This window comes from Salvelinus sp. IW2-2015, linkage group LG22 (genome assembly GCF_002910315.2).
Source record: "Salvelinus sp. IW2-2015 linkage group LG22, ASM291031v2, whole genome shotgun sequence".
Taxonomy (NCBI): Eukaryota; Metazoa; Chordata; class Actinopteri; order Salmoniformes; family Salmonidae; genus Salvelinus; species Salvelinus sp. IW2-2015.
This window is the reverse complement of record NC_036862.1, coordinates 17584304-17596504: the sequence shown is the minus strand read 5'-3', so window position 1 is coordinate 17596504 and position 12201 is coordinate 17584304. Positions and strand designations below refer to the sequence as shown.

At 38.5% G+C, this 12201-nt stretch overlaps 1 protein-coding gene across 2 annotated transcripts; it reads left to right on the top strand.

The window, feature by feature from the left end:
- The first annotated feature begins 444 nt into the window (after window positions 1-444).
- Window positions 445-10195, top strand: LOC111982597 (carotenoid-cleaving dioxygenase, mitochondrial-like). 2 transcript variants are annotated; one of them, XM_024014185.2, is made up of 13 exons: window positions 445-3936; window positions 4199-4388; window positions 4528-4739; window positions 4856-4971; window positions 5206-5308; window positions 5478-5615; window positions 5857-6017; window positions 6190-6357; window positions 8106-8243; window positions 8403-8585; window positions 8748-8858; window positions 8964-9139; window positions 10065-10195. In XM_024014185.2, the coding sequence occupies exons 1-12, from the start codon at window positions 3915-3917 to the stop codon at window positions 9108-9110; spliced, it is 1689 nt and encodes a 562-aa protein (XP_023869953.1). In that variant the 5' UTR covers window positions 445-3914; the 3' UTR covers window positions 9111-9139; window positions 10065-10195. The 2 variants fall into 2 exon arrangements, with proteins under 2 accessions (XP_023869953.1, XP_023869952.1); XM_024014184.2 differs by lacking the exon at window positions 10065-10195 and having other exon boundaries at window positions 8964-9357.
- The last annotated feature ends 2006 nt before the right edge of the window (window positions 10196-12201 follow it).

The following is a 12201-nucleotide window of genomic DNA, read 5'->3' as shown; positions in this document are numbered from 1 at the left end:
GTGGTGTCCTCCCATGAACACCATTCTTGTTTAGTGTTTCACGTATCGTAGACTCGTCAGAGATGTTAGCACATTCCAGAGATTTCTGTAAATCTTTAGCTGACACTCTAGGATTCTTCTTACYCTCATTGAGCATTCTGCACTGTGCTCTTGCAGTCATCTTTGCAGGACGGCCACTCCTAGGGAGAGTAGCAACAGTGCTGAACWTTCTCCATTTATAGACAATTTKTCTTTCCATGGACTGATGAACATAAAGGCTTTTAGAGATACTTTTGTAACCCTTTCCAGCTTTATGCAAGTCAACAATTCTTAATCTTAGGTATTCTGAGATCTCTTTTGTTCGAGGAATGGTTCACATYAGGCAATGCTTCTTGTGAATAGCAAACTTAAATTTTGTGAGTGTTTTTTATAGGGCAAGGCAGCTCTAACCAACATCTCCAATCTCGTCTCATTGATTGGACTCCAGGTTAGCTGACTCCTGAGTCCAATTAGCTTTTGGAGAAGTCATTAGCCTAGGGGTTCACATACTTTCCCCAACCTATACTGTGAATGTTTAAATTATGTATTCAATATAGACAAGAAAAATACAATAATTTGTGTGTTATCAGCTTAAGCACACTATGTTTGTCTATCGTTGTGACTCAGATTCAGATCAAATTTGATGACCAATTTATGCAGAAATCCAGGTAATTCCAAAGGGTTCACATACTTTTTCTTGCCACTGTACGTCAGAGGGACTGTTTCAATTCAGACAGTTTCACCCGCATATAACAAGAGATATGATAGGTGCTATCGTCCCGTTGGTTTAGGCTTATCCGTCATGAACAGGTCATTAGAAATCTGTGGTGTGTTATCTCCAGACATTTTACTTCTCTACACGGCATTAAATGACATTACAATTAACAAGGATTAACAGGGAGGAGCTTGTTCAGCGACCATCCAATCTTGGAAGACCAAAAGAATATGTTTCCATGCTGTATATAAGAAACGTCTTATTGGCTAAATGAGGAAAGTCTCGAGAGTTAGACTAAACATTCCAAMCTGATAGGTTCATAGAAGGTGAGCACCACTGACCTGGCTCGAAAGGGAAGATGAAGACCATTATCTCTCAAGATAAAACATCATAAACACACATAATTATGGATACATGGAGAAATACAAACAAATATCTCAGGAAATTCCCTATAATACTGTCAACAGCTTTTAAACAGCCTCATTCCACAATTTCAGTGTATAGAGCTGGAGGGTATGTTYAATATTATGAGTGCATGGAGGATTTTTTTGTCATGGGAATGTCCTGTACTGAAATKAGCTAATTTAACCAATTACTTACTTTCAAATGTAGGGACAGCTAGAGAATCAAAAMAATCATAAACCCACTCTAAAAACACATGCTTTATCGACTGGGTTGGCTAACAACTTCCAGATTGTAATAACATTCAAATTGGGGGTAATATAACACAGTAAATTCACAGTTCAGCGTACTGCAGGGAAAATAACACTAAACCTACATTTAAGTGATAATACCAGAGAAGCCACTCAATGGGCACAGACGWCAGTTCAACATCAATTTTTGTCAACTAAGGTGAATTCAAAGTGAAATAATCAAACATTTTTACCATGTCGRTGGATTTACTTTACTTTAAAAGATCAGTAAAAAAAAAAAGGGGGAAAAAAAGACAGAAATTCACCAAATTCCTTTATGTTGATAACTTTTGCCCGGTTAGAGTCTGATAAGGTTCCAGGCATCCCATAATGTGACTTTTTTGAAATGACTGAATTACTTTTAGTTAGTATTACCAAATAAAGTGAAACCACAAGTCTTTTGTTAATCTCCATCTTTTCATACATCTGTCCAGTGAGGATGTGTTTGAGCTGTAACATGACATGTAATAMTGATGCAAGTKTAACAGCAGCTGTGCGACATGCTTCATGGGGTTAACGGAGGGRCACGTTCAGGGGTCAGTTATCATACAATCGTAGTTCTTGTTTTTGTAAGTTAACATTTACGGTTCATGACCGTAAACGTACCCTCATCTCGAACTTCACTGTGCAATTGAGGTCAACTCTTAAAACACTCAGGCATGTATTACACCAATCTCTTTGGTATTACTCTTKCCATGGCAATGTTTTAAAGGGTTACATACAGTAATTGTTCTGCCAAATATGGCCATGACAATATTTAATAACACTATACTGAAAAATATTATAAAAGTGTATTWTAATAAAGATACAAAATATTTAATAGAATAAGGATAGGATCAACTTTAATGTCCCTGAGGCATCTTAGAAAATTGGATGAAACTTTTAAAAAGGTGAGGAACATGATCTCCAAGATGGATATCAGTTCACATAAAGCATAATAATAAAAAAAAGAAGCTCCATATTCATTGTCTGGAAATTATAAGCAATGTCTCTGAAAATCCCCTGACACAAATAGCTGTTGTTGTTTTATTAATAAAACAGCCTAAGGATACAGAGCTGGAGCATGTCAAATATTAAGACTGGACGGTTTGTTCTGTTGGACTTTCCTGGTCTAGAAACAACACTGTAATAATGAGGTCTGCTGCTTTATCGTAGCCCTTTCCTGCAGTCAAATGGCCTAGAGGCCTCATGGTGGAAGGTTAAGAGTTTTCACAATTTCATAATTCATTTAAAAAAATTAAAAAAAACGCCGAAATCCAGTGTTTCTTTTACCTTTTTCATACATAGGCAGCCGCTAAGGTCGATAGCGACAATTGATCACCTTTCAGACAGTTAACAAAGTGCCACATCAGAAGCATCTGTACCTTTTCAGACAGTAGAACTCTGCTCCTGCATAGAATGTTCAKTAGTTCAGTAAACGTTGGTGATTGATGTGCTGTGTTGTTTTTCTGCTTCTGTTTTTTTATGGTAAGATAGATTGATGTGTTTTCTTTCTACTAAATGTATTGGTACGTCATTGTATTTACAAACTTCAAAGTACTTTGCTTAGGAGAGAGTGGTCTGCAAGCAGGCAGGCAGCTCGAGATCATTTGATTGGCTATCTCCAGAGAAAGTTGTGTGTCRGCATTTAAAAAGCTGTAGTGTATGTACCCTTTCAGACAAAACAAACATACCATAGCCGAGGCGCTTTCAAGGCGCCACATTCCATGTCTGAAAGGTGTATAGYTCAAACGGTTTTGTAATATTTCAGTCTTCTATGTGTATATAAAGTTTAATATTGGGATGAAAACTCAAAATACATTCAACTCTATATCTGACATGGTACAGGTGTATTTTATTTTTAAGCCCATAACCATGTGTGTGGGGTGTATACTTTTGTTTCAAAGTAGATTTGTTTAAGACTACCAAGAAACACTGTGACCTTGACTTAGCCCACTGCAGTAAAAGGTTAAATAACAAATAATGTACACAGATCTCTTAAATATACAGACAGCTAATGAACATGCTCCAAAATATCATGTTTTATACAGTGTAGGTCCTGCTGTGTTAGTTTACAACTTCTGGAGCCGATCCAGAGATTATCCCCCTGATTGGGTTATCAGGGTTATTTTTTGACCGCAGAGGAAGATGTTTGGGATTGGGAGTGCTGCAGTTTTGTCACTGACAGGGAAATATAGGACTAGTAAACGCCCAGTGCACTGCTTTGTGAGATTTTTTTATTACATTTCTTATTCATAAATATATTTTTGTTTAGATTTTTCAGGGCGTGCTGCAGCACCCCTACTTCTCGCGCCTATGCTTACAGACCTTCTGTTCTGCAAAGACTTACGTAAGAACCACCACGTGGTCTAAAGGGTTGTGCTACAGCTACAGTATAAAGCTCAGCATGGTTACACTAAGCAGCACACAGGAGCTTCACATGAGAAGAGTCCTATCACTTGCACTCCCATCAAGCAAGACAGCCACAAACATTCTCAATCCTGACAACCATGTCACCTCCAAGGAATACAGGTAAGTTGATGTTCTCCAATGAGGTTAAAGCGTTTTGCAGTCAGACTGTATATTGCCTAATTTATTTTAATCTCATCTTTAAAACATTTGACTATTCAGTTTGTTAAAAAAATCTAAAAGAGTCATTTATTGTAGGCCTATTAATCCCCACAAGCTCCTTTAATACAATTTCTAGTTCTGCTTTGATATCCATCTGCTGTTTTGCTTTGTAGGTCTTCAGATGTTTTGGGGTAATAATATTGTCTGGACTTTGTCCTTGCAGACCTGAAAAATAAGAATAAGGATCATCATTACACAGACGTGCACGGCCTGCCATGCATTGAGAAGATCGTGGCCTCTGTGGATGAGACCCCAGAGGCCATCAGTACTAATATCAGTGGAACTATCCCAGAGTGGATTAGTGGCAATTTCCTCAGAAACGGACCAGGAAAGTTTGAGATTGGTAATAATAAGTGAGTATATTTTAACAAGCTATATATGTTTGACCAGAATCAGATGAGGTGTAAATGACTATTTCTGCATATAAGAAATGATTTACTGTAAGTCTCACCAAGTCAAAGTACTACATTAACTATTTCTTCTGCTTCTCAGATTCAACCACTGGTTTGACGGAATGGCCCTCCTGCATCAGTTCAAAATCGCAGGGGGTCAGGTGACCTACAAGAGCCGCTTCCTGGGCAGTGACTGCTACATAGCTAACAGTGAGAACAGCCGCATCGTTGTGTCTGAATTCGGGACTGTGGCCATGCCAGACCCCTGCAAGAACTTCTTCCAGCGCTTTCTGTCCCGGTTCGAACTGCCAAGTGAGTTTACAGTTCAAGTCTGCAGTTCAGGAATTTGAGGTAAAAGAGTGTTAAATATATGACAGAGAATTGATTTGCATTGTACTAATCAAATGAAAACTGTCTTTGGTCCACAGAAGCGTCAGATAATGACAATGTGAGCTTTGTGACGTACAAAGGTGATTACTATGTGAGCACGGAGACAAACTTCATGCACAAGGTGGACCCTGAGACACTTGAAACAAAGGAAAAGGTAGGCCTTAATAAAATATTGCATCAGAGCTACTAGAGTGCAGCTTTTTATTTTATTTTTAAAGGCCTACACACACACTACCAACAGTAGCCTTTATACACAAAGGGTTTCATTCAGTCTAAACAAATAGCCAAATGTTTTGGTTGAAATATTTAAAAAGATACCTATTGCATTATAGGATAGCATGACTGAAGGGCTATTAAGACATTTCATTGTTGTTGTTGCTCTCAACAGGTGGACTGGAGCAAATTCATCGCTGTCAATGGAGCCACTGCCCACCCCCACACAGACCCTGATGGTACAACATACAACATGGGGAATTCTTACTCTGCTAAAGGTAAGTAAGGAACTAGCCCCTGCCCATTCACTAACCACCTTCACTAAAGTCTAACATGTATTACAGATTAAGAATGACAAAACACAAACCACAAACCTAAAATCTGCTTGAAAAGAAATGGCCAAAGGTTAGATTTCCACGTTCCAAATAAACCCTGTCTTTTTATCAGGTGCAATTTACAATATAATCCGCGTGCCTCCGACAAAGACAACGCCAGAAAACCCAGAGGAAACCCTGGAGGGAGCTACTGTGGTCTGTTCTATTCCCTCAGTGGACAAGGCAAGACCTTCATACTACCACAGCTTTGGTGAGCAGACCACACAAAGCCTCCACAGGCTTCATAGCTAATGATACATTTAAATATAAACAGCCTTTCATGTAAACCCTCTCACGAGTAGATGGCTCACTCACACAACCATGTTCAAACCAAAATGGTCATGTTTCATCCTTTTGTTAATCAGAATGCACAGCAATGATCTATCAATACTGATATGATCTGACTCAACTCTAAAAGAGTGGCAATTGATATACTGCTCATTTGATTTCAGCAATGTCGGAGAATTACGTGGTGTTTATTGAGCAGCCTATAAAAATGGACCTCTTGAAGATTGTTACAGGCAAGCTGAGAGGAAAGGGTATCAGCGATGGGGTCTACTGGGACCCTAAACTTGAGACCATCTTTCATTTGATTAACAAGCAAACAGGCAAGGTAAGACCTTGGTATAGAAAGCCCTGGAACTCTTGGAGTCTCTCAATTAGTTTAGAAAGTTTTGGTAAGAGACAAGCCAGGAACGAGACAACAAAGGATACTAAGCCTACAGTAATTACTTGTAAGTTACACGCTTCATTTCTGATGACTGACTTCCTTTATTCTCTTCCAGCTCTACTCAGTCAAGTATCACGCCAAAGCGCTGTCCACGTTCCACCAGATCAATGCCTGGGAGGAGAATGGCTTCCTGGTTATGGATCTCTGTGCCGCAGACGATGGCAAAGCCATCAACAACTACATGGTTCAGAACATGCGCAAGTCAGGAGAGGCTCTCGACGAGGTTAGTATCTGTCTAAACTGAAGGGTATAACACTTCATAACTTTAATGAATAAGCACTAAAAAAAGACTAATACTAACTACAAATACGTATTTCATTATTTGTAAACATTTATAATTGTTTAAAATATTATATAAAGCATATATAATGGCTTATTCATTAAAGCTATACAATATACTATAGTTTTGGCAAGTCAGTTGGGACATCTACGTTGTGCATGACACAAGTCATTTTTCCAACAATTGCTTACAGATTATTCCACTTATAATTCACTGTATCACAATTCCAGTGGGTCAGAAGTTTACATACACTATGTTGACTGTGCCTTTAAACAGCTTGGAAAATTCCAGAAAATTATGTCATGGCTTTAGAAGCTTCTGATTGACATCATTTGAGTCAATTGGAGGTGTACCTGTGGATGTATTTCAAGGCCTACCTTCAAACTCAGTGCCTCTTTGCTTGACATCATGGGGAAATCAAAAGAAATCCTTGGGAGCAATTTCCAAATGCCTGAAGGTACCACGTTCATCTGTACAAACAATAGTACACAAGTATGAACACCATGGAACCACACAGCCGTCATACCGCTCAGGAAGGAGATGCGTTCTGTCTCCTAGAGATTGAACGTTACTTTGGTGCAAAAAGTGCAAATCAATCCCGGAACAACAGCAAAAAGACCTTGTGAAGATGCTGGAGGAAACAGGTACAAAGGTATCTATATCCACAGTAAAACGAGTCCTATATCGACATAACCTGAAAGGCGCTCAGCAAGGAAGAACCACTGCTCCAAAACCGCCCTAAAAAAGCCAGACTATGGTTTGCAACTGCACATGGGGACAATGATCGTACTTTTTGGAGAAATGCCCTCTGGTCTGATGAAACAAAAATAGAACTGTCTGGCCATAATGACCATCATTATGTTTGGAGGAAAAGGGGGGAGGCTTGCAAGCCGAAGAACACCATCCCAACCGTGAAGCACGGGGGTGGCAGCATCATGTTGTGGGGGTGCTTTGCTGCAGGAGGGACTGGTGCACTTCACAAAAACAGATGGAATCACGAGGAGGAAAATGATTGTGGTATATTGAAGCAACATCCAGACATCAGGCAGGATGGTAAAGCTTGGTTGCAAATGGGTCTTCAAATGGACATTGACCCAAGCATACTTCCAAAGTTGTGGCAAAATGGCTTAAGGACAACAAAGTCAAGGTATTGGAGTGGGCATCACCAAGCCCTGACTTCAATCCTATAGAAAATTGTGTGGCACAACTGAAAAAGCGTGTGCGCAGCAAGGAGGCCTACAAACCTGACTCAGTTACACCAGCTCTGCCAGGAGGAATGGGCCAAAATTCACCCAACTTATTGTGGGAAGCTTGTGGAAGGCTACCCGAAACATTTGACCCAAGTTAAACAATTTAAAGGCAATGCTACCAAAAACTAATTGAGTGTATGTAAACTTCTGACCCATTTGGACTGTTATGAAAAAAATAAAAGCTGAAATAAATCATTCTCTCTACTATTATTCTGACATTTCACATTCTTAAAATAAAGTGGTGACCCTAACTGACCTAAGACAGGGAATTCTTTACTAGGATTAAATGTCAGGAATTGTGAAAAACTGAGTTTAAATGTATTTGGCTAAGGTGTATGTCAACTTCTGACTTCAATTGTAAGTGTAACCAGCTGAAATCACTAGGATCAGGAATCCTACATGTGAACTGGTTGAGGTTGAAAATATTTTTGTTTCAATTAGGTGTACAACACTATGTGCAGAGTGTTCCCCCGGCGATTTGTCTTGCCTCTCAACGTCGACATGGAGACACCCTGTGGGCAAAATCTGAACACTCGCCCCGACAGTACCGCCACTGCCACCAAGACTGCTAAGGACAAGGTGTGTGTACAATAATCATGCACAATCTTCTGTTATACAGCACTGCTGAAATACAACACTCATTTTCCAATCAAGTTCATTAAACAAAAAGTTATGTGATTAGCCTCCACATTATGTGAATATTCAGCATCAGAGCCTCACTAAACACTCTCTCTGCAGGTGTTCTGTACACATGAGGATCTGCACGATGAGGAACTCCATAAGTACGGAGGTCTCGAGTTCCCACAAATCAACTATGCCAAGTACAACACCAAACCATATCGCTACTTCTACGGTTGCGGTTTCAGACATCTAGTAGGAGACACTCTCATCAAGATGGACCTCCAAGGCAAAAGAATGAAGGTTGGTTTAGTTATATTGATTCTTCCTTCCCTTTTAAACACACTGTAGAATATCTGCATCAGTAACAGTACTCTGTTGCGATGAGTGATGTAGGCCTAGGTAATATTTGGCAGTTTGATGTTAGGAAGTTCAATGCTGACCTTCACACTACTGCGCTTTAAGGTGTGGGAGCATCCTGGACTGTACCCTTCAGAACCTGTCTTTGTACCCTTGCCTGGCGCTACAGAAGAGGATGAAGGTGTCATTATGTCTGTGGTCATCACTCCAAATAAGGTCAGTTCCCCTTTAAACACCTATGCCCGTTGGTAAACAATTGTTGCACTCCTAACTCCCAATGTTAGCCTCCTAACTTAATGTAAACATGTTCCTCTTCTCCAGGACAAAAGCACGTTCCTGTTGGTTTTGGATGCCAAGACATTCAAAGAGTTGGGCAGAGCTGAGGTGCCTGTGAACATTCCCTATGGTTTCCATGGGACATTCAACTCCACTATGACTCATAGAAGGCTTCTATCAGAAAAAAATTAGGAGAGGCCCATCAGAGTAACAACACAAAGGTGTGAATTGTACTGTGTTCTCCCTTTTTTTCTTGTGAAGTATATCCTTTCTGATGATTGACTAGAGAGCCATCAAAGCACCTTATTGTGAAGTTTACTTTAAAGCACTGTGAAAAACTTGTTAGTTCCATGCAAACAAAGAAAATGTGTGTCCACTCCTGTTTTGTGAACATATCAATCCTCTATATAAACAACTTATAATAAAAATATGTTTTAAGAAAAGTCATATAATAAAATTATAATAAAATTATAACAAATAAAATTATAAATTATAACAAAATTATAATTTTGTTCACTCACCACCAAAAAGGTCGTAATAAATCTTTCAAAAATACTATTAGAAAAAGTGAAATATAGGCTATGATAACACCACGCAATATTCCATGTGATACAGATGAATTAGTCCTAGTCTGAATGAAATCCATTGACACATGTGGTCACTCACACAACAGTTACTTCCTAAAAGTTAGTTTCCTGATTGTTAATGGTTAGGCTATATTTCACTGTCTCAAGTAAAAAGGATAACTGATTATATACATTTTCAAAGACGAGTGCTTAACTTTGGATATTGCACACACTGAAACGTCAATCTTTTAAACCAATTTATTGTTTACAGTAGGCTACATAGGCCTAGAGCAACAGTATTCCTAATGTTTAAATACAAATAAATAKCTCATATATAAAGATATTAACCACAATGACACTCACATTTTGTTTGCCAGTGTGGGATTAAGAGTGAAGACAGTCAACATAAAAAGCATACATACAGGTAAAAATAAAAAGTACCGACATGTTACTGATTGAGATCCGTGAGGAAATATTTACAAATGTCTGTAGCACACAGGCCTGTGTTGCTAGTMTATCCCTGCAGTTTGTCAGAAATAAGAGCCAAGGTAYGCCTCAAGTGATCTTTCTTCTCTTTCAGGTGTGACTCCAAGTTTCTGGCCTCCATCAATATGTCTTCCAACTCCCTAACTTGTGAGGCATCTATTGCAGCCCTCTCACTGTAGGAAACAAAGGCACTACGTAGGATGGACATGACAGTGTGTACAGATTATTTAAAGAGAAGCATATTCACCTAATGCTTGTTTATCATAATAAAAAAACTGTGTGTGTATGCAGTATGCTTGCCTCGGTACTTAACATAATATGTGATGTGGGTTAAGTGCTGACATTTAAACTCCTAAATGTGTTCTGACATTACAAAGAATGGAATGAAAACCTGTTCTCACCACATTTGTCACATTACCTTTGTTGTACCTACCTCAACACTTCAGAGTATTTGGAAAATAGCATGTTGACCTCTCTATTTGCACCTATCATTTGAAGGAAAGTAAAAAGAGCAGTAATGTATATATCAATACAAGCCATTTACCAGACACTTTTATCAAAAGCAACTTAGTCATAAGCGCATTCAATTTACGTACTGGTGGGTCTCGGGAATTGAACCCACTATCCTAGCGTTGCAAGCTCCATGCTCTACCACATGAGCTACATTCTATTGTTAGATAAATATTTTTTCTTGTAAATGGTATCAATTGAGCTAAACATTTATAATTCTAATCTATGAAACATAGAGATACAAATGATTCCAAACCCAATATGTGCATACCTGCAAGTTCAGCCTCAAACAAATCTGAAGAGTATGAAGCTGGTGTTTTACTACTGGGTGCTTTTTTCTTTTTTGCTGGAGAATTGTCACAATATGCAGATGTTTGTTCAACCTATTGCAATGAAAGAGAAAATACAACTCAAATACTACAACACAATCAATATGGATTTGCATGGACTAACGTTAACTAATAAGAAATGGACATTGATATGGTTGAGTTGAGAATAGATGTAAATACGTAAGTTAGCTAGGCTATCCCAAAGGTGAATGGAATACTTGTTTTTCTACTGGCCCTGTGGAGTTTATGTACTTTTCCAGCAGATGGCATCAAAACTGCAGCATTTCCTGACCTCTTGTGCCAATTTTTGTTTTGGGCCTTTGTTGTCCATTCCCCTCCCTGTCGGTGGCATCACTCTGCCTGGCATTGGTCACTTAAACGTTTTTCACACTCACTGCTTGCTAAAAAGTTACGTGTAGAGATATCTGCGGTTAGCTACAATGGCTGATGAGAGACTGCATTTTAACACCGTGTAACATGCTAACGTTAGCTAATGTTTCTTCGCCTGTCTAACTGAAAAATTCCAGCTAGCGAACAACAAGCTATCAGCTGCAGAATCAGCGCAGCTGACCACAACTAAGTTAACAAACCCTGCTATCTAAACTAGCTAACGTTTGGTTAGCCAACGGTTGCTGGCAGGGTCTTATCGTTAGCTAGAATGTTTTGCTTAAACACATCCTTAATTGATTTCAAAGTAATTTACAAAAATGCGTTATGTAAAATTGAGTAGCTAGCTACCTAAAACATTAGAAAAGTAGACTTACTTTAACGTATCCGTTTGGTTYGCCAAATTCGAATTCCGATTGTTTTGCGCGAGCCAATCCGAAAGTTTCATAAATTTTACGAACCTACTGTTCCTTATTATTTTATAAATCCCTCAAACTTGTGAAACTTAAAAAGTTGGAAAAAATATTAAAAGTCATGTCTCTGAATGTCTGTTAAAAAAGAACGTCCTGAATAAAAAAAAATGTTGGGGGGGTTCGCCTGGTGTTTTATTGTTTTCATTGTATTCACAGGAATGTCCCTGTATTGATGTGTAATATTGTTATTATTGTTGAATTTTTTTAAATTTAAAAKAATAAATGACTAAAATACAAAAATAAAATACAAAAAAATACTATTATGATCTACCGCCACCTACTGTCTAGACAGTGAAGAATATTACAGACAAATCCTAAATCCTATACCCCAAATATTCAAATATCTTAATGATAGTGTCTGATTATGCAATGAACCTCTGGTACTTTATGTACAGTAAGTACTGAATTGGTTGATGTTTATCCTTGTGCGTTTTTAGTCCATGTGCTGCCTGGCTGTCTTGTCTATAATAAAGGCAGTCTGAATTCCCCTATGTTACCTGTTAATTCATTTAACTACATCTGTATTTGAAGA